Source organism: Lethenteron reissneri, chromosome 29 (genome assembly GCF_015708825.2).
Source record: "Lethenteron reissneri isolate LAM-NWPU_2019-01 chromosome 29, ASM1570882v1, whole genome shotgun sequence".
NCBI classification, from domain to species: Eukaryota; Metazoa; Chordata; class Hyperoartia; order Petromyzontiformes; family Petromyzontidae; genus Lethenteron; species Lethenteron reissneri.
Genome location: NC_083807.1, coordinates 11,321,586 through 11,344,014, shown reverse-complemented (window position 1 = coordinate 11,344,014; position 22,429 = coordinate 11,321,586). Strand labels below are relative to the sequence as shown.

Here is a 22,429-nt window from a genome sequence, read left to right as displayed (position 1 = left end):
AAGTCACTCAGTCATAATGGCCTGGCAAAGCCATGGGGTATGTGGGTTCGAACTTTTCATGGCTACTAAATCACACATCAACAGTAAGTTGTTTTTTTCAAGTTGTTTGGTGGCATAAAATCAGAAAACTTAAATATGCTGTTTATTATTATTGCAGCTGTACATTCGCATATTTTTTTTTATATTCTCTTAAATCGCAAGGTAACAGGTTGGCAACGCCAGATATTTCACAGTTTAATACAGAGGCCTCCAATGTGAGGTGGACGCAACAAATCCAGCCGATGCGAGAACGTTCGCTGGACATTGCCAAATATCTACACTATAGGGCCCTGTAAAAACAAATACAAAAATACGCATGCAAACGTGGCACACTGAAAAAAAAAATCGGCAAGTTGTCGGAGTCATAACATTCACAGAGGCACACTAAATACTGCGATTTATGTCCGATCACTGGGTATTTAAACTGTCACGAATACAATATAGTGTATTGTGTAATGTACAAGAATGAAACAGTATATCTGTGACTGTCCGTTCAAATTCATGGGCTTATTTAGATTAAATGTCACGACACGGCCATTAAGTAAAAAATAGTCGTTAACGCGTGCATGTCATTGTTTTGATTCCTCTGACGCCTGTTCTCCATCTGCTCGCCAATCAGCGAATAAAGTCAACGTGCCAAATTTACATCCCGACGTAATGGCCCGAAACACACCTCCTTGGCCATTTACCCTGGTATTGGTGATGGAGACATGAGCATGCTGGTTGTCAAATCGGGCAAACATGCACATATCACCTCCATATCAATCGGACCAATGGTGTTGCCATGCTCACGTGGGCATTTGGTGGCCAGACATTTCAATTTCCTGCCCTAAGCCAGAGGTGGAAATTCCACATTCCTATCGTGGGAGGAAAACTCTCCACCGAACAGAAACTCTTCAGAATAGTTTACAATACAATGTGTTTTTCAAGTGTTTCTATGCGTTAGGGGTTGTCTAAGTGTCAGACACAGTATATACGTATAGGCTAATTAAGCTTAGATGTTTTCAAATGAGGTCTAGCTCGAGAACATATACCCTAAAGTAGCTTATGTTAAGATGTAAACTATGTATTTATATCACAGCCAAGTCACCAACACAGTATTTATAAATAACTTACAAATGTGTACATTTCAAGAGCAGGCTATAAGCATAATTTGAACTAATCCATGTGCTGCTAAGTCAAACTAACCTGTTTGTATTATGTTGAATCCTTATGTCAAAATAAAAACAATTCCGAACAAAAATTATCACCGACTGGTGCTCAAATCTGCTGGTGGCCTTTTGTTGGTTTCGGAAGTTCTTGCACATTCTGTGCAAGAGGTCAGTCTCTACATAGCACAGGCACGACCGGCCTTCCACACAGTGGAAGTTTGAATTTACTTGAGAGGGATGCTTGACCGTGTTCACTCCTACCTGGGGTTTAACCAACGACCGTTGAGTAGTGAGTTGAGTACTCTGCCACGGAACCACCTGGACACCTTCTTCTTCAATGCCTTGTGGAGTGACTCATGCAGCCAGCTTGGGCTGCAGGGTTAGGTGGTACATGTTGTTAATGTCGTTTATTGTGAAAATTCGGTCACAGTTCCTACGATCACTGTTACATTGCTTTTATGGCTTTATTTTGGTGATTTAAAAAAGTTTTTTGGTTTGGCCATGTTTGTTTGTTGTAGTACGAGTTAGACTGATGACCTTAATCTAAGTTGTCTTGTGGTTGTTGTTGTTTGACTTGCATCCCACTGGGATTTTTGCATACAGCGTTGGTGTACGGTGCTTTTTCTGGAATATTTTGCTGTTTTTTCCTGGATTTTCTGTTTGCACAGTCTCTTTGCAATCCTCCTTGATGTTGAGCCATGCTTTTCATTGGGCGTCCTCTGCGCATTCGTCACATTGATGCGCCCATCCTAAAATGTTTAAGAATATCTCCCTGCCCATTTGGACTACGTCTGCAAAGTATGATGTGCCACCGAGCCACATTAGTTTAACGAATTAAAGTATACGCCAATAAATATTTTAGAAGTGACGATTGGAAAAAATAAAATTCTTGAGTGTGATTTTTAAGTTAATTTTAGAAACCTATTCATCTCCAAAACACAAGGTACAAATTGTATTGTTTTTAATTTGAAACAAGCTGCTACCAGTCTGGGTGAATCTTTATTTGAAATTAATCCATAATTAAACTTCATTTCACGTGACCTACTTGGTCATGTATATCCCTGCACGAATTTGGCGTTTATAAACTCTAAATCGAAGGCGATATGCTCTATTTTAGAGTATTATTCTCATCTGTCCCTGGTTCCTTCCAGTCAAAATGAGCCCTTACTTGAATTTGTATAAGCTCATTTACTCAAGTGTTGTGACTGACAGACTTAAGCGGCACGTGGTGTTTCTCATTATGTACATTTTGATAAAAATTATACACGAGATGTGACGTGACCTTAACGTCGTTTAATGAGCCGCTAAGTAGACACAATGTGGCAAACTCAGCGATTCGTCTTGAATAACAAACCTGCGCAGACAGTATTTACGTTTATATTCATCCTTCTTGATTTGAAGCACCGGCCACTTCTTTATAACCCCTGAGCTACACCCATTTAAGACCCTTTAAAAGTCTGCCTCAACATAAGACCATGCTTTCCCACCTGATGATGGATGCTTGTGTTGCGCCCGAAACGTCGTGATTTATTTGATTTTATACCTACGTGACTTTACCGAAAGAACCAAAGAGTATATATTCATCCTTCCAAAGGTATCTTCTTGTGGACCTCATTTATTGTCCAGTGGATTATTTGGTGAAAAGGGAAGAACCATCTAGTTTTTACACTCATCTGAACTGACAAGAACAAAACAAAATGAATCACTTTTACTTTATTTGCTTAAGTTTTTCATCTGCATAGCCAAAATTCAATGCACACAACTGATGTTTCCCACACACCTTAAACAGCGTTTTACATCCATTACCTGTAGATGCATTACATAATAAGCACATTACAGTTCCTGACAGTTGATTCCTTTTAACCATAATCGGCGTTTTTAATAGTGGTGTTTAGTTCTTACTCCTTCAGGCAGAGTAATCCAGCACCATGTATCTAGTAGGGGAATGTTTTTGTTTAAAGAATACAATCTCCAGTGTGTTTATACGAACGTTTACGTAAAAACTGAGTGCAATATCCAGCCTATTACGTTCCATGGGAGGGAACACACGAGGCCTCAGGCGTTCCATTGAGAACATGCACAACCATATAGACTGAATGGTCATCTGGTGAAGCAATGTTCATCGCACTAAAACAGTGCAAAGGCATGCAGCGGAAAAACTACAACTTGAGTAAAAGTGTCCAGTGTTTTTCATATTTCATTTTATAGCAGATACATTGCAATACGTTGTCTTGATAGATTTTAGGAGCACAATAATGAGGAAACTCAATTATTTTAAAGGCTAATTTCAATGACCAATCCAAGCCAGAAGAATTTTTATCACAAATGAAAGCGGAAACAAATGCAATACCCCTTTAGGTTATTCAAACCTCTCAACATATACAACAAATTAAAATGTCCACCCAAAATCAAAATTTTCAGTAACATGACACCCCCACCCTTAGCATGTTTAACTGACTTGACATAATGACATGATTAAAATAAAAATGTGAGTGAAAACCATATTTCTCATCGAAATTTAATTAATCGTGTGCCCTCAGCTATTTAATATGATTCCATAACACAAAACATAATGGCATAAACAATGCGGAGAAAAACACAACTGAGCACATCTAAGATGAAGTTAACGTTTGCATTAAAAATAACTTCTGTATTGATGAACCAGCTATTCAAACACACCATTTGTGGAAGCACTAATTTCTTTAAAGAAAATTGCATGACAAAACGTTTAGTCATATGAAAAGGTACATAGTGACTCAGCTTTTAACTGTGACTTTAACAAGTTTTAATCTGGCTAAATGTTTTGTTTTGGTTAATTACAGTGCAATATATTACCTTAATATATAAAAAAGTGAAAACTTTTTTTTAAAGAAAGTTAGTGCAACGACATATTTCCATCACCCTCGTTAATTTGTTGAAACTTCACACTCGAGATGGGCCCAGTTGAGCGGCCGGCTGGTGCGGGTCTTATACGGTTGGAGGAACAATAAGTCTAGGCAGGTGTGTATGCCGGGGGACTCTCCTCCTCCTTCAGCGGCATCTTCACCACCGTATCATAGCTCGGTGGCAAGTAGTACTGTGAGGAAGGCAAGGAAAAATGTACAACGGCAAACATCAATAATCAGAATCACCATGGTCGAATGTGGGTTTAGCCGGTAAACAATCAGGCTTGTGGGTAGGTAAGCAGACGTGTGGATATGTAGAAAATGAGTAGGTATGTTGTTTGGATGGTTAGTATACAGGTGGGTAGGACAGTAGGTAGGTAGGAAAGTTGATAGGTATAAGTTTAGTAAATGGGTGGGGAGGTGGGAAGGTAGATGTAATCCAACCAAACATGCATTTAAACAACACACCTCATTCACAAAGGGACCATAACTATATGTATAGAGAAATATATAAGATTTCAAATTGGCACAAATCAATGAAGCACATTGTATACAATACACAATTTATGCAATATAACTTCATAACAAACGACATTAAAAATGAAGAATACAAAGGCCAATATATCTCCTTGCTTAAATATCAATCGCGCGTATCCTAAATACCAGCATCCACTAGGGCAGTTGTTACTGGCAATCGTCACCGGCAATGGTTGCCGCATGGTTTGCCGTTGTAAAAGATCTCATCGCCCAAAATCTGAACAAATCTGATTGCAGCACCCCTAGTGGGCAACTGGGATGGCAGCTCTCAATGAAATCGTAGACAGAGGCCACCGTAATAGCCTGATGTGACACTCTCCATCTGAATAAAATGTCGGATTCAATTCAGTGAACGATTGGGATCTCGATACGATGGTGTGGGTGTGTAGTTGTGCTGGCATGTTGTGGTGTGGTAACATGGTATGGTGTGATCGTGTGGTGATGTGAGAGCATGGTGCCATGTGCGAAGTTGTGGTGTCATGGTGCGGTGTGATGAGATGCTGTAGTATGATGGTGTGGTGTGACAGTCTGATGTGGCTTGATGGGGTTGAGTGCTGGGATGGGCCATGATGGGCCATGATGGGCTTGCGATATATTTCAACATATTAATTCAGTTTTTAGACCCAAAATTGCTTTAGCAGATCATGGCTTTTTAACTCAAGTGTTATAGCAACTTCAGACCCACGGTGAGGGGCAATGAGAACACAGTATACCGTGTAACACGTTTTAAGGTGATTTAACAGAGTCTTCAAGGTTTTTGTGCGATATGCATTATATAAAAAAGGCAGAATTTGTATACTTGCACTGCTGAGCTAATATTTTTTGGAAAATACAAATATGTGATGTAATTTGTGCATTTTAATATTCATTCCAATTGACAACACATTAAAACTATACATACTGAGAATCAATTATATGCGTTTAGCCTGTAGCCATGTTCGTAGTTACTAGTAGCGCCTGGTTTAGGCGTTTACATCAACAGGTACATTATTTGATTTACTGATTATGCGGACGGTCTATTTAAGTGTTTTGCATGAGGCTAAAGCAATGTAGAGCTCTATCCTGACCACGTCCTTGGTGAAACCAATTGCTGGACTGTCATGTTTGGCCATTCAAAGCACAAACTGTAGGTTTCAGAATTGTTGTACTTATAAGCAGTCTCAACTAAGTTTGTAACAATCCAGCATTCCATACCTTCTGGAAATGCATTACAATCTACACAATTCACTTTCACATGACCCTCTGCAGTAATACCTCTTTAAAAATAGAACGGACTGTAATAAATAAAATAATTCTGCAACTGTTGTGTATGCATGCATCTGCCCACACTATTAAAATAGATCATTTAAATATTGTGTCATACTTGTTTTGGAGAACTGGAGAAATGCTTTTCGAATTATTTCATGACTAAACTGTTTTGGTAAATAATGACCCTCTACTAACCAAGCTGACCGTTGTTTTAATATTGCAAAAAATCTAATTGTTTTCAAAATGAACAATTATTGTGGTTTAAATATACAGGATGTGTACATGCAAAATAATACAGTACCTAAACTTCCAAGTTGATCAGGTTACACTTTACAAGCGTCGTTTGTTGCGACCAGCCTATTTCCTGCAATAGTCGGGGATCTTACGTTTACAAGTGACTCTTGTGCCACTTCGTGACGGGCAAAATGCTCTCAGTAGCATGGATGAATCCGATACTCTTAGTCCAGGCACTAGTAGGCTACCTTTACATGTGTAGGTGGTCAGAGCACCGCAGGGTATTTTTGTGCAAGCCTTTGCTGATAGGGAATGTTTTTACAAGGCAAACTGCAGCAGCTGGGCCAACTCAACATGCGAACACATCAATGGGAAAAATAAACCTTTCCTTGTGCAGTTTTGGCCGCACAATATTCCGGCACATCGAGCTTTAAATGCAACCCAATTTCCACAGCCAAAGGGAAATATTTGTGCAGAGATTGAAATTTGTTCTCGGGCAACATGCAATGTACAGTAAAACCAAACAAAGCTAGGTTAACACAAGCCAGCATTTCATGCTTCTACATCAGCTCGTCTCAATAATCAACACATCAGCCAGGGGATTTAAATTATGGTGAGCACTACACACTGGTGGTCAATGTTGGCATACACACCTTCGCTCCCACGTGTCTGGTTTTGGTGGACAATTATCTGACAAACTCTTGAAAGAATGTACCTTGTGCCATTTCTACAGTCTTGCCAGCTTTAAGTAAAAGTTAAATATGTTCTCTTGTTATGCCTAACAACAGTTTCAGCAAAATATTCAACTGAACTGAAATACCCGAAAGACTGTTCACGTGTAGAGCAACTGCTCTGTTCTTTAAATTGACCAAGATTGTACTGTGCTGGCTGAAATTCACACAAATCTGTGTATTGACAATAATGTGCAAGGTGGACATTATGCTATGGTCAAGTTGAGGTCTGGTATTAAAACATGCATAAATATTGCTGAAAGCTAGCCATCTGCATGGAAATAAAGTGTAAACATTATAAACGTTGAAAAGGAAAGGGTTTGCCAAGTGTTTCTGAAGAGAAAATCAGGAAAAGAGTCTGCTGATCATTTGATTGGGGAATTTGCAACAGGTAATATGCAGATATGTCCTGAATGGGAGATGCATCTTATTAGGATATACAAAAAATGAATATCTACACTGCGCAATTGTTCATGGGGCATACATTTCTTAGCTTCCAGATAAATTAAAATCGCTGCGAACATTTAATCATACAGAAAACATATTGAGTTTCAACTTAAGATTAAGCAACAGTAATATACATACTGGAAACGTAGCAGTAATATTCATATAATTTATAAACATTCACCCACTAAAACTACAAAATAAATCCTCACCTTGTAGTCATGAAATACATGCATTATTAAATTACCTCTGCAGGATACCCGTTACACTTTTTTTTATGAAGTAGCATTCCTCCGGTAAACAAATAGCCTGCAGAAATCAACACCATATTTACTGTAACCCTTGGAAATTGGTCGTGAAAACGTAGAAGACCTCTGCACAAGCACCGTGACCGTGAAAGGTCTACCACTGAGGCGAGGGCAGTGATCCAGATCGGAGTATTATCTGCCCTGGCCATAATAGACTTCTGGATTAGACAAAGGGGTCTTGTGTGTGCTCCACATCCCAGACCCTCGCCATGTGCATAATTGGCTGACAGAGCATGGGTCGAGAACACTTTCTTCCACTTTAACCCCATGAACCATCCTATTCAAGGAGCCAGGCGGCACAGAAATCAAAAAGCTCCCGGTCTCGTGGGTCTTCTGCAGACTACGTACATGTGTGAAAGCATGCCTTCTTTTCTGTTCATTAAAAAAACAAACATCCCCCACATGATCTGCTCATACTTGACACATGCTTAAAATAAACTAACAAACAATAAAGCTTTCGGTTGAAAAAGGATATTTCTGCCAGATACTTTTTTTGCAGCACCATTGCTCTTAATATTTCAGCATAATATATTTGTATACTTAGCTGGGTGGCACTGCAGGAGTATACTTAACTTACAATCAGAAGGTTGTGGGTTAAAATCCAAGTCAGACCTTCATTTCTCTAGGGTCAATAATATGAGTACCACTATATTTAAACGCGCATTGGTGTTGAATGATTTCTAATGGCGGTCCTGAGACGGCAATGCACATTCCTCATTTCCATGGTGGGACCCAGCCTCTCTGTGGGACAACTAATGTTGACTTCTACAAAAGTAGTTCTCAATTATCAAACCCATAGGTATCAAGGCCTGTGTTGAACCCAAACCAGAAATTGAATTCATGACTTGCCTCCTGTCAAAGAGAGTTAAACTTAGGCACCCTATTAAGGAATTTAAAAGCAGCACAAGTTGAGCCAACTTGAAAAAAGTAAGTTGTCAGTGCCAGACACAAAGATGAAGCGTACAACATAGGTATTTCCCATAAATGAAAACGAGGTGTGATAATACACATTATAATTATCCTTACGTCTGCATTTGGGTTGGCAAACACACTGAAGTCACGGGAGTTTCGGTGCACGATGTACTTGTAGCAGTTCCACACGCAGTTCACCAGATAAGCCTGAAAGAGCAAGTACAATTGCAATGTTAAACAAACCATGCTGGACTTTGCTGAACATGGCACGTTAACATTTAGCATATCGTGATTGATTGTGCAGTGACGTTGAGCAAATGTGGCACCTTCAATCCAAGCACCACCGCACAGCACAGGACAGCGAACACGATGAGCCAGGTGGTGTCCATGTTCTCAATGGTTTCCTTGTACTGGAAATCCTGCACGCAAGATAGGGCAGCACAGACCAGAGAATAAGAAAAAAACGTACCCAGTGTGAAAGAGATACATTTGATTCAAAGTTTTAGCAGCGGCAAAAACTCAATACTGAGAATTAGTTAACATTGTACCAAATATTTTACATGTCGGGGAAGAAAATGTAATGCAAAACTGATAATCTTGTCAATGCAATGTTGATAATTAATCACTCACTTTAATTATTAACTTTTTAATCTTTGTTTTTATGTACAGTGCTTTGTATGTATATTGAACTTCTTTCACACCATATGTAGCCAACTGTGCTAATCGGAGGTGCGGGAAAAGGACAACAAACTAAACACAAAAAGCAGTTCTAAATAAATTAGTTTTAAATCTATATTGAGAAAACTGAGGTTATTATATTATCTTGATTTGAAGCTTTCGTTACTCCAGGAATCCATACTCTTTGGTTCTTTCGGTAAAGTCACGTAGGTATAAAATAAACATTTGATATTGATTTTATTTTATACCTACGTGACTTTACCGAAAGAACCAAAGAGTATTATATTATCATAATATACAAGAGACTGAGAAGTTTGTGGAATGGTTCAAGACTCTACATTGAAAACTGATTAAAATAATATCCACATTTTTTTTATTTAAAGCTTTCGTGACTGCAGGGATTGTGGGTATTCATATTCTTCGTTCTTTCGGTAAAGTCACGTGTTTTTCACACCTGATGATGATTGCTTGTGTTGCAGTCGAAACGTCGTGATAATTTTATTGTTTCATATTTGTATTATTTTATTGTTTCCCTTCTACATGACTTCACCGAAAGAACCAATAATATGAATACCCGCATTCTTTACATCCCAAAGTAGGAAAAATTATTGATGTGAATCTCTAATAAAAATTTGAGAAAAATACAGATCACTCAAGCACAGTCTTTTATATTTGCAAATATATTTTTGTTGTTTTTTCATGTTAAAAATTATGTTTTACTGCACCTTCAATGTTGGAAACATTTGAACGGATTGTTCAATTACTGCAGTTCTGGGCAATGTAAATACCGATTAAATACCAACAAGCTAAGCACAAGGGAAGATTTTACACATGGTAAGAATTTAAAACAACTTCTGTAATGCTAGTCACGTGTTGTTTTGTGTATGCAAGGGTGATTGAGTGCAAACTAACGAGAGACATTCAACTTCAATAAAATGGACAGGGACAATTAATGGTAATAACAGATATGCCTCATAAACCTACTGCAATTACTGTGTGCTATAAACATCAACATAGTTCCTGTTTCAGTGCTGAATTGGTTACCACTAGATGGAGCAAGATGAAGAAAGCACACTGAAGGGAGGATGGCCATTGTTGTAGATTTTTCAATAAAATGGATTACAACTGTGATTTTTTTTTACCAACTGATTTAACATATGAAAGTCTTTAACCACCAGTATAAAGAGAATAGCTATAGGTGATGGTAAATTCACCACATACAGGGAATGTGATCATCTGATTTTGTGCCACAATGTGCCATTGTGTACTGTATGTAGGTTGAAAATATTTTGCATCGTACGTAGCCAACCATGCTAATCAGAGGTGCGGGATATATTCTTGTGTAAGGCAACATTTTCAGGAGCTAAACGCCAAAGTTTGATATCGGCTTGTCACAAAAGAGCTTCAGGAGAGAGTTATTGTAGCTTTCAGGTGATTGTTCTGGACATCTGCATTGTACCACTCTATTCTTCAACAGTCTTTCACATGTGGGTGAGATTCTAGGATGGCGACAGTGTGACACCAGGAGGATTGGGACTTGAGTTCGAGACGAGGTCCACTGTTGAGATCTTAGTGGATAGGTAGATTGTCATTGGCAAGAACACGTGTAAACTGCCTTGCAAATTTGCATGTCTCCGCAGATATTCGGTGGCAGAATGTTCACCAGACAGGGAGCCCAAGTGACTGGTGTCAGTTTCAGTGTTCCAGTTATGATGCGCATTGTATGATTTCATTGTACATCTAGCAATTTTGTGTATGGGCTCCCGGACCAGGCTGAAGCACATTACTCTGCCACTGAGGAGATCAGTGATAGGGCTAACCATTGTAAAACTTGCCTATAGAACGGGTGTATATTGCAGTTAATCCGAAATATTTAATCGAAAACAATTACACACTTATTATTATTAATGGAGGGTGGGGGCGGGGTCCAAATGAGTGACGTCATCGGCTCATGATTATTAATTAGGGGGTGGGGGTGCCCCATGTGGAGTGATGTCACCCACTCATGATTATTAATGAGGGGGGGGGGGCCTGATGAGGAGTGACATCAAGCGCTGGACACACACAGCCTTTTTTGGCTTGTTATATTAGTTGATGCGTTAATTTTTTAATTAGCTTTACTTTCCATGAAGAAAGGTCAAAATGAAAGCTAATTTGCGTAAACAAATTTTTGTTTCTGCTCCACCTTCTTCATGTGGAGTGACGTCACCCGTTCATGAATGTTAATGACGGGGGTCTGTGGGGGGCCCCACCTATTCATGATTATTAATGAGGGGGGCTGGTCGACGTGGAGTGACGTCACGTGCATTACACACAGACATTCTTGGCTCATTATATTAATGATACTGAAATTGATAGAATCCAGTGGATTTTTTTTCCATCCGTATTTATTGTTGAGGCATAACTATGCGACACTTGTTAATGTGAAAAGTGGTCACTTGCAACATTTTTGGGTTTATATTTGAATCGGCATATTTTATCACAATTCTACAAATGTTTTAGCTGTGATCTCCTCGCCTATAGAATTTGCAGGGAATTCCATAGCAGTCTGCAGCTGGGCATAGCCAACTGATGCAGCACTCGTGTGAAATGTGTGTCTTTCATGCTGCATACCCTTTTTATGTGGTTTTGAAAAAAAAAATTGTTATAATAAAAATACATATATTTGAAAAAAAAATTTTGGTTAAATATTCCATTATTTGTAAACCTCACTGGCCGGGCATTAAAACGATGCACTTTGATGACATTACCATTTCTTCCAGGCTGCTCCGGAACTTCGGGAGATAGGTGAGGAATCCCACGACCACCAGGCAGGAGAGGGAGAAGTCAAAGAGTTGATAGCTGAGAAATGGAATCATCCATCCAGCCCGGTGCTAAAGACATCAGAGTGCGCACACAACAGCATTCATCATTCAAATGCAATGTTTCCCAAGTCACAGCTGGCTGGTGCGTTGTCATAAAAAAATGATGTAAAAGACGCTCAGGAGTTGGACGTTGTAACTTACCGACACACATCCATAGACCAACATGCCACTGATGGTAATCATTAACAAACAAACCACCATTCCAATGCTGCCATCTGCTGGAATAAATATACAACTGATGTTAACATTGCAGTAAGAATAAACATGTAATAACAATATATATGGTTAGTTTGATTTAAAACTGTGACATAAAATATTGGGCTAAATGGTCAAAGAAAGAAATGTTAATGTTCAATAAATGTTGTAAATATTTAAATCTAACAGTTCTCAAACAAGCAATGGGGTGTAGATTATCTTACTTGGCAACCTGCAACCTCAAAGGTGGGGAAGTCCACATTCAAAAAGCAAGGGTCAGTCTATCTATAGAATAACCATTGACTCCCTACAACCATTGTTACCTTCCTACTGCGTCACTCAAGCTAAATTAATTAAATACTGGTGTAAAGTAGCTGACACAGACTTATTTAATGTCGGTTAAATGTATTGGGAGGCTTTCAGCAAATTCAGCAACTGCCACATTTGGGCAAACAGGATTTCTGAGACTGCCTCCACTGTTATCTTTCATCATTGAGAGTTGACTGGTTTAAACTGAAAAGCAATTGTCAACTATTTAAATAAGCATATATATAACACTTTGAACATCACCGCAATAAACAGACTTCATAGAGGTCCAAGAAATACATCTCAAAATAAAAGTTTCAATCTGATGCCCACAGTTTAACCTCCATTTGCTAAACAGTGTACAACAGTTTCAAAACTGTTCTGAATTATATCCACAAGGTGGAAACAATCGTGGGTCACTGTGATTAATGTATATCCTAGATTAGACAGGCCTAGACTGCTATAGAGACTCAAGTCCGAGACATCATTAACGTTGATGATATAAAAACACATCAGCAAGTGATGTTTGGACTGTCTATGAGAAAAAAGGGTCAAATTTACGCAGATCCGATTTACATTGCTGGTTTCCAAGAATGCATTGTCGTAAAAGTGGGGACCGCCTGTATGAGCCATATACACAATATGGTCCAGGCTTTCACAAACTGCTGTCATCATGATTCTATTTGTACCTATCAGATGCAATGAATGTGCAATTATTCAAATTAAATTTGTTAACGGCATGCTTGGACACGTGGAATAGTTGATTGGAACAATTTAATACACCCTGACATGGTCCACCTAACATGTACGTAATATGTAAACAAGGCCCTGAAGTGTCCATGCTGAGGTTATGTGATAGCCACTGTGCTGTATTTAAAGTTAAGCCACAGTCCCTCACCAACTCCAGTGCCATCTTCCTCGCTGAACCAGTTAGGGTTAACTTTCTTCCCCACATCAGCAAGGTCTGATTGGTAAAATGCAGCAATTGTCATCAGGCTTGCAGTCACCAAATACACCACCTGTAACAAAAAAAAAACAAAAAAAACTATAAAGGCTGAAATTAACATGAGAAAAGAAGTGAAACAATTCAAACTTTTTTCCGACACTCCATGCAGGGGCATGTGGGGGTGACTGAGAGGGTTCAGTCACTTTTGAATGGTTAGGTTTGCAGATGAAACTTGATACCAGGTTAATTTTGCTTCTCTGTTTGCTTGGCTTGTCACTCATCTCAGCTGGGTCCATCTGTTTTTGATTATTTGTAAAACTTTGGGCATACTGTGGCATGGGCAACTTCAAGAAGAACAGCGTTTGTCTCGACTTCCCAAAACTAACACCGATGCCATCTGGAACTAATATTTACACAGCCTTACAATCTGAAATTGTGCAAGACATTGGGGAAACCAAGTCAGAGTTCTATGTTTTTGTTTAAAAAAGCATTACTTGCCGAGTTAACTCATGGATAAGCTGGCAAGCCAGTCTACTATAGAAGTCTTCATTTCAAGGGATTCTTAGTATCAATCATTATATAAAAATAAATAACAATACTCTCGAGGTAGAGTGGTGGTGCAGTGGTCTATGCACTGCATTATGAATTTGGCGACCAGAATGTGATATCCAGTCACGGCTAACATCAGCAGTAAGTGATACTTGAATCAGTTCTGGGTCATCCCTTGACCAAGCCTCATTAATTAACATGGCGACAGCCAAACAATTCCATGACTGACAAAGCATGGGGATGTCTTCATTCAACAGTGGAATCACAAAGGGATGTACAATACAGGCATGGCATTTTCCAAAGTTATACCTCCTATTTAAGATTCTTTATATTTGGCATGAAGGCCAAAGGCAAGGTTTGCACCTTTAGCTGGCATTTCTTTCTTTCATTATTGGTATGGCTTTATCGATGCAAAATACATTGACATATCGTACATTTAAATGATTTCAAAAAGGTAAATATATCACGAGGAAACTTTGAAACTCATACTTTTTATAAATTCACACCAGTAATGAAACAAAATAGGAAAATTCCATCGGAAGATAGAACCCGCCAAAACAATTCATTGTTTTTTCATTGCTGCACCAGCAGTTTTCATGGCAATTTGGCTGTTTCATTGTTTGATGAAAATTAAAAAAGTTGGAAAGCCAGTTCATTATTAGCACCTAAAATTTTGCTTGGGATTCGTCTCGATAAATGCACGTTAAAACAAGCACAAATGGAAACCGTGCTAGGTTAACAAGCATTTCCCCCACGTGCTGTAATGAACATATACCAATTGTGCTCTATGCAGCATAACACTAGGTTCTATTTTTTTACTAGAATAAAAAAAATCTTGTATTGCCAATTACGTAAAAAGAATGAGGATCTTGGCATTTGTACTGGTAATCTGTGTGTTAAGTTTGAAGGCTATTGGTTTAGGAATTCTGGAGTGTGCATAACACATTTTATTAGTCCTCCTATAGATAGACACATTTTCCTGGCAAAGAATAATAAACATTATCAGTTCCCTTAGAAACCACAACACTTTCCGGCTAAATCACCATTTCCTGGCTTCCGAAAATCACGTCGCAACTTAAACTGAAAAAAGCTGGTTCCCACAATGCACTCTACGTGTTGTGACGTGGGGTGAACTGTATAAAAGGGCACAGAAATTATACCAGGGAAGTCACTGGCGGGCGCTGCCGAGTCAGTTTAGATTCATTGCTAATTTTCACCAAACTTCAAATTTCGTGTCAGACAGCTTTAGCCACACAGCATCGGCATGTAGTTACAAAGTACGAGCTAAGAGTTGCGTCGTGTTTTTCTTTAACACACTATTGGAAGTTACACAGGCAGCGAGTAGTTCTGAATGAGCAAAACAGACATGCAGAGAGGATGGAATGTTGTAGCTGAGTGGAATGAGAAAGCTCTTTTGTGGTATTCAGCGAAATGGGATTAATCAGCTTAATATTAATGGGCGGTAAATGTGCAGTGAGGAACCCATGCAGTCTCAACACTTGAATGAAAGCGTCAACTCACCCACTGGCTCTTAACATGTACCAGGCTCAATTTGAACCCACCTTCATGTGAACCCACCTGCATTACTCAGTTTCTATACCAGTCATGACTGGGTGGAAGCTGCTATTTATTGGTCAGCACGTGCAATTAGAACTTGAAAACTGCAGTGGTGGTGCGTTTTAAGAAAATGGCCATTTTTTTCCTCCATTGCAGTAGCAGACAAAACAATTTCACCAAACAATATTTTCGTAAGAAAACAAATTAGTACCCAAATGTTTCCTTTAAACGTGGGGTGTGCAGTGCTCATATCAGTTGGTGGTTCTGAAGCAATGACAAAACCTTTCCATTTCTAATCGAGGGCCAGTTTTCTCATAGGAAGACTTCAACGTGGGGTGTGAAGTGCTCGTATTGCTCATATCGGTTGGTGGTTCTGAAGCAATGACAAAACCTTCCCATTTCTAATCAAGGGCCAGTTTTCTCATTGGAAGACTTCTTTTGACTTTCAAAAATGTATAGAAAGTAAGTTGACCTCAGCATTTGAGTTAAACTTAAATGTAAACAAATGTTTGTCTCTCAAACAGTTGTGAAAAACCAACCCAAGGGGGTAATTTTTCACATTAAAGTTAAAAGTGATGCATTTTACAGGTCTATTTTATGTTCCCCAAAGAGGTAAATTGTTTAATGATTAATACATAATACTAACTACGTAATAATTACTACACAATCATTAATACATAATCATTAATACATAATAATTACTACGTAATAATTAATACATAATCATTAATACATAATCATTAATACATAATCATTAATACATAATTTTGGCTTCAGAATGAATCTGGTCAAGCTAAAGTAGAGCTTACAGCACCGATCCAAACCTGGCAACAACACTTCAGCTTGCAATGCACTCAAACGTTGTAATTGTTGTGAGGAAAGTGCCTCTTGGCACGCAACACAAATGTCGGCTTCTTTGCCATAAATAGCTACTTGTGTACAGTAGCCACTCAAGTGACCCAAATTGTGGTCAATAATACAAAGTACTCGACACGTATACAATTTGCTTGTGTGCGTGGTTTACTGAGTACAACATACAAAATATTTGGTTGTGATATCTAAAGGACAATTTTAATCTCTGACATTAACTTTTGGGAAGTTCCTTTTAAAGGACCTAAATTAAACTGTCATGGATCTGATGGAATGGCAACAGAGCTCCTGATCGTAATGTTCGATTCCTTGTTAGAGTCAATCAAGCCCCATCATAATAATCTCTCCCTTAGTTCATAAAATTGGCACAACTTTGTAAAGTTGTGCAACTTGGTGATACGTTAACAGCGATTGTCTTGTAGACTTTGTACCCTGAATCACTACACTTAAATGTCTTCATGACATTTTACCATGTCTTCCTTCGAAAAAACAGATAGTCTCAAATGGGCTACCACCTGGTTTACAACAAAACATGCGAGAGACTGGTCCATGCCACAGATAAATGGATTTCTGACCAGTCTTAGAACCACCAATATTTTTGAGCACTGCCGATTGCTCATTTAACCCATTTCTGAATTTGCCTCTAGATTTCTGCTCAGATCATACCAAAGTGGCACTGTTATAACTGTACCTCAAAGGCAAAATGTCTCCCTGTTGATACGAGTGCTTGTTGCTTGGAGTAAATTTATTATAGAGCCCTGACTCGGCCATTAAATTTCCGTACTCCCATTGTATGTGGTCAGTCTTAAAAATAGGCTGACAATGTTCTGACTTCCCACACAACGGTATGTTCGTTGTTTTAGTTGAACCCCATGATATGATGAGTTGATATCTAACATGCGTTTGGACTTGTTACCTTCTTGACATTCTTATTATGGGTTGTACACTCCATTCCATTAAAACAAAGTTGTCTCGGCCAGTAAGGGGAGCGATGGACACTGTCACAGCAACAGGCAAGTGGCTCACATCACACCTATCATTACTGGATGAAGGACTGCTCAAGCAGTCGGCTTCTCTCATGGTCCTGCGATGCAACAATCTATCAGGCATCTGCGCATGGCTTGATTGTGTTGCTCCAACTTTACAGTGGCGGTTTTCCCGGGCGTGCTCCCTCTGCTCTGTCGTTAGTCTCGATCAGGGGTGGACAACCTTTCAAGGAAGAAAATACATTTTTTTGCTTTCGTCTTTGACCAAAATAGTTTGAGAGCCGCATCTACTTGTGCACATACACAAGCACCGCAGATATACAGCAGATGACACAACTTGATTTAAAATAGGTGATGGAATAAACTGTGTCCGTTTAGTTTTTCCTCCCCTTAATTGTTCTTTAACAATACAGTTCGACAAAAATTTGTTGTAACCAAGACATTCCATAGTGACCCATTCCCTGCATTAAATTATGTTTAAGATTTAATTAAAAAAAAAGGCTGCCCGGAAGGGGGCAGCCAAAGACTCACAAGGGGAAGACGAAGAGCCGCATGCGGCTCTGGAGCCGCAGGTTTCCAATCCCTGGTCTCGACCAACATCCACCATCCAGTCCAGGGTGGAGTGAAATACTTTTCAAAATTAGCAAATAACTTGCGTATGTTTCTCTGCCTCGGTTAACACCAAGCATGCACCTCTAAGCGTGTTAAACCTAAGCTTATTTGTGCACTTTTCAGCTTTTGTTAAATGTTGTTAAAGATCCATGTTTCTGATATATGTAGAAAATCTGTCATCCTTTTTTTCCCATTAAGTGCGTCCTGAACAGCTTAAAAAATATATATATTAACATTGAATAAATGTATGCCCTGGTGTTGAGCGAGACTTTTAAAGCATGGATTTTTTTACGAATACAAGATTTCCCAAATATACATTGTGGTTAATAAATAAGGGTGGTATTATATTCGGAAAAAGTAGGAATGCTTTCTACTCGGTTTCAAACCCAACCTTCCAAACGTTTCGTTCGAATAAACATCAGCTATTACGAGTAAAACCGCAGCAGTGCACAGGATATAGAAGCCGTTGCCTTAAACTCTTAAAGGAAGTCACAGGCAACGTAGCAAACAAACAGCTGTTATCTTGTCGATATCGTGTCAAGCTGTACGTGCCGCAATAATTTTACGCGATGTTCACGATGATATGCTTTTAAGGTTGCGGTGAAGCACATCATTAAGACACTTCAGCGCCCTCCCTACGTTCATGCATTCAAACGGATCTGAGTATGGCTGATGTAGATGCAGAGCAACAACTAGGATTTAACATTTAGGTGTCAAGCCAAGATAGCGGAGTGCATCGCTGTGATGTCTCCTTCGTATGTGTGTATCGGGGCATTGCGTCGCTATAATGCGTTGTACGCTCTGTTCTGGATGACGACAGTCGCACACTTGAGGTTTTTTATTTTATTTTCCATTTGTGCATCAGGTATCCGCATTTGTCATTGTTTGTGCGGATGCGGTTTAGGGTGGACCGTGACCTTCGTGGAAGCTCAAACCCAGCGAACTTCTGCATTGGGTCTTTCACAAGGCGTTTGTGAGTTCTTTGAACTCCGTAATGGCATTATCGACCTTGAATATATTTCCGAAGTAGGTTCTAACTTACGTCGGACAGCGCTAACAATGTACTCCTAGCGATGTTACCAGAGGTCCAACAAAGTGCGTGATTGTAACTTTTATATATATTATTCCTTGTTTACTGAAATCCTGGGAACACAGGCGAGGCGTGTACTGTGCAAAGCCACGGCATGGGTCGTCAAACTTTCTCAGGAGAGACTTTTTAGTTTCTGTCTTTCACCAAAATAGTTGGTGAGTCGCATCACAGGCAGAGCTACTTGTACACGTAGACAAACACTGCGGCTATACAGCCGATGACAACACACATTCTGACTTAAACAAAATAGGTGATGGAATCAACTTAATCTTGATTTGAAGCTTTCGTGACTGCAGGAATTCATACTCTTTGGTTATTTCGGTAAAGTCACGTAGGTAGAAAAAATAATAGATCACGACGTTTCGATCGCCACACAAGCAATCGTCCCACCTGAGGACGATTGTTTTTATTATTTAACTATACAGTTTTGACTGTTGCACATTTTGTAGTGGTCAAGACATTTCACCGTGACCCATCCCCTCCCATATTTAATACGTTATATCTTTAAGTATTATACTTCAAGCTTTACGTTCTGGGGAAGAAAAAAAAGGCTGCCCGCAGTGGGGCAGCCAAAGATTCACGTGGGGCTCTGGAGCCAAAGGTTGTCGACCCCTGAGCCAGGGACACACAGGTTAGGAGCCAGGGGGTCACAGGCGAGGTGTGAACTGTGTGGAGCCAGGTGGTCACAGGCGAGGTGTGTACTGTGTGGAGCCAGGGGGGCACAGGCGAGGTGTGAACTGTGTGGAGCCAGGTGGTCACAGGCGAGGTGTGAACTGTGTGGGGCCAGGGGGTCACAGGCGAGGTGTGTACTGTGTGGAGCCAGGGAGACACAGGCGAGGTGTGAACTGTGTGGAGCCAGGTGGTCACAGGCGAGGTGTGTACTGTGTGGAGCCAGGGAGACACAGGCGAGGTGTGAACTGTGTGGGGCCAGGGAGACACAGGCGAGGTGTGTACTGTGTGGAGCCATGGAGACACAGGCTAGGTGTGTACTGTGTGGAGCCATGGAGACACAGGCGAGGTGTGTACTGTGTGGAGCCAGGGAGACACAGGCGAGGTGTGTACTGTGTGGGGTCAGGGAGACACAGGCGAGGTGTGTACTGTGTGGGGCCAGGGAGACACAGGCGAGGTGTGTACTGTGTGGGGTCAGGGAGACACAGGCGAGGTGTGTACTGTGTGGAGCCAGGGAGACACAGGCGAGGTGTGTACTGTGTGGAGCCAGGGAGACACAGGCTAGGTGTGTACTGTGTGGAGCCATGGAGACACAGGCGAGGCGTGTACTGTGTGGAGCCAGGGAGACACAGGCTAGGTGTGTACTGTGTGGAGCCATGGAGACACAGGTGAGGTGTGTACTGTGTGGAGCCAGGGGGTCACAAGCGAGGTGTGTACTGTGTGGGGCCAGGGAGACACAGGCGAGGTGTGTACTGTGTGGAGCCAGGGGGTCACAAGCGAGGTGTGTACTGTGAGGAGGATGTGGGTGTGTACTGTGTGGGGCCAGGGGGACACAGGTGAGGTGTGTACTGTGTGGAGGATGTGGGTGTGTACTGTGTGGAGCCTGGGGCACACAGGCGAGGTGTGTACTGTGTGGAGCCAGGGGGGCACAGGCGAGGTGTGTACTGTGTGGAGCCAGGGGGGCACAGGCGAGGTGTGTACTGTGTGGGGCCACTAGGTCACAGGCGAGGTGTGTACTGTGTGGAGCCAGGGAGACACAGGCGAGGTGTGTACTGTGTGGAGCCAGGGAGACACAGGCGAGGTGTGTACTGTGTGGAGCCAGGGAGACACAGGCGAGGTGTGTACTGTGTGGGGCCAGGGAGACACAGGCGAGGTGTGTACTGTGTGGGGCCAGGGAGACACAGGTGAGGTGTGTACTGTGTGGAGCCAGGGAGACACAGGTGAGGTGTGTACTGTGTGGAGCCAGGGAGACACAGGCGAGGTGTGTACTGTGTGGAGCCAGGGAGACACAGGCGAGGTGTGTACTGTGTGGGGCCAGGGAGACACAGGTGAGGTGTGTACTGTGTGGAGCCAGGGAGACACAGGCGAGGTGTGTACTGTGTGGAGCCAGGGGGTCACAAGCGAGGTGTGTACTGTGAGGAGGATGTGGGTGTGTACTGTGTGGGGCCAGGGAGACACAGGCGAGGTGTGTACTGTGAGGAGGATGTGGGTGTGTACTGTGTGGAGCCAGGGGGACACAGGCGAGGTGTGTACTGTGAGGAGGATGTGGGTGTGTACTGTGTGGAGCCAGGGGGTCACAAGCGAGGTGTGTACTGTGAGGAGGATGTGGGTGTGTACTGTGTGGGGCCAGGGAGACACAGGCGAGGTGTGTACTGTGTGGAGCCTGGGGCACACAGGCGAGGTGTGTACTGTGAGGAGGATGTGGGTGTGTACTGTGAGGAGGAGGAGGATGTGGTTGTGGTTGGGTGGCGTTGCCCCCTAGGCCCGAGCGCGGCCCTTACCAGGTAGGCGACCCCGATGGCGATCGCCCCGGTTCGCACATGGAAACAGAAGCAGCAGCTGCTCGAGAAGCCGCGCTCTCGAATCGGCTTCATGATGGTCGAAGTTTGTCGTCGTCCGCGGTTCTTCTTGGCGACTTCAGAATCCCCTTCGCGCCACGGAGCTCAGATGGCGGCGGTGTTAGCGGAGGCGTCGTCGTCGTCCGGGAATTTCCGCGACGTGACGTCACGAGGGCGTTGACGTCACCGGTCGCCTCTGTCAGCACAACAAAGCGCAAGGGCTGGGTGTTTTCTCGACGTTTCTCGGACGAATGTTCGCGCACATGCGTTGGCTGTGGTGCGCGGGCACGCGTGAAACAAACGAAGCCTTTGGCCCCTCGGTGCCATATCGATGACCTTGCGGGTCTCCTTCCATTGAGCTCTGCCCACTGCCGGATTATCCGAGTAGCAAAAGTAGCTTCATATGCTCCGGACCCCGCACTTTCAAGGGCCTCGCGTTAAATGCGTTCAAGCTATCAATTCCGGTGCAGTAACTCTGCACTTGCTCTATTACTATAGTACTATACAGCAGAGGTGGGACAAAGTCATTGTTATGCAAGTCCAAGTCGAGTCTGAAGTCATCAAATTCATGACTCGAGTCTGACTCGAGTCCAAGTCACATGACTCGAGTCCACACCTCAGAGGTGGGACAAAGTCATTGTTATGCAAGTCCAAGTCGAGTCTGAAGTCATCAAATTCATGACTCGAGTCTGACTCGAGTCCAAGTCACATGACTCGAGTCCACACCTCTGCTATACAGTACTGCCTTCAACTTTTATGAACGACTGGGTGTGTAAGGTT

General features: G+C 41.6%; 1 protein-coding gene across 2 annotated transcripts; it reads right to left on the bottom strand.

Annotated features, from left to right (window-relative positions):
• Positions 1-2,888: 2,888 nt before the first annotated feature.
• Positions 2,889-21,810, bottom strand: LOC133349240 (lysosomal-associated transmembrane protein 4A-like). Of its 2 annotated transcripts, none has more exons than XM_061562567.1 (7): positions 21,593-21,810; positions 13,431-13,551; positions 12,173-12,246; positions 11,918-12,040; positions 8,816-8,908; positions 8,604-8,696; positions 2,889-4,266 (listed from the first exon to the last, which is right to left on the bottom strand). In XM_061562567.1, exons 1-7 carry the CDS (start codon positions 21,683-21,685, stop codon positions 4,183-4,185), a joined length of 681 nt encoding a protein of 226 aa, XP_061418551.1. In that variant the 5' UTR covers positions 21,686-21,810; the 3' UTR covers positions 2,889-4,182. The 2 variants fall into 2 exon arrangements, with proteins under 2 accessions (XP_061418551.1, XP_061418550.1); XM_061562566.1 differs by having other exon boundaries at positions 12,173-12,249; positions 21,593-21,809.
• Positions 21,811-22,429: the final 619 nt, after the last annotated feature.

Bases quoted from the DNA above. Each gene is read 5' to 3' on its own strand.
- LOC133349240 (XM_061562566.1), bottom strand. From the start codon at position 21,685: ATGAAGCCGATTCGAGAGCGCGGCTTCTCGAGCAGCTGCTGCTTCTGT. The intron at 12,250-13,430 runs GTGAGGGACTGT...TATTTATTCCAG, and splicing joins GGAAGATGGCACTGGAGTTG to CAGATGGCAGCATTGGAATG. The intron at 12,041-12,172 runs GTAAGTTACAAC...TGATGTCTTTAG, and splicing joins TGGTCTATGGATGTGTGTCG to CACCGGGCTGGATGGATGAT.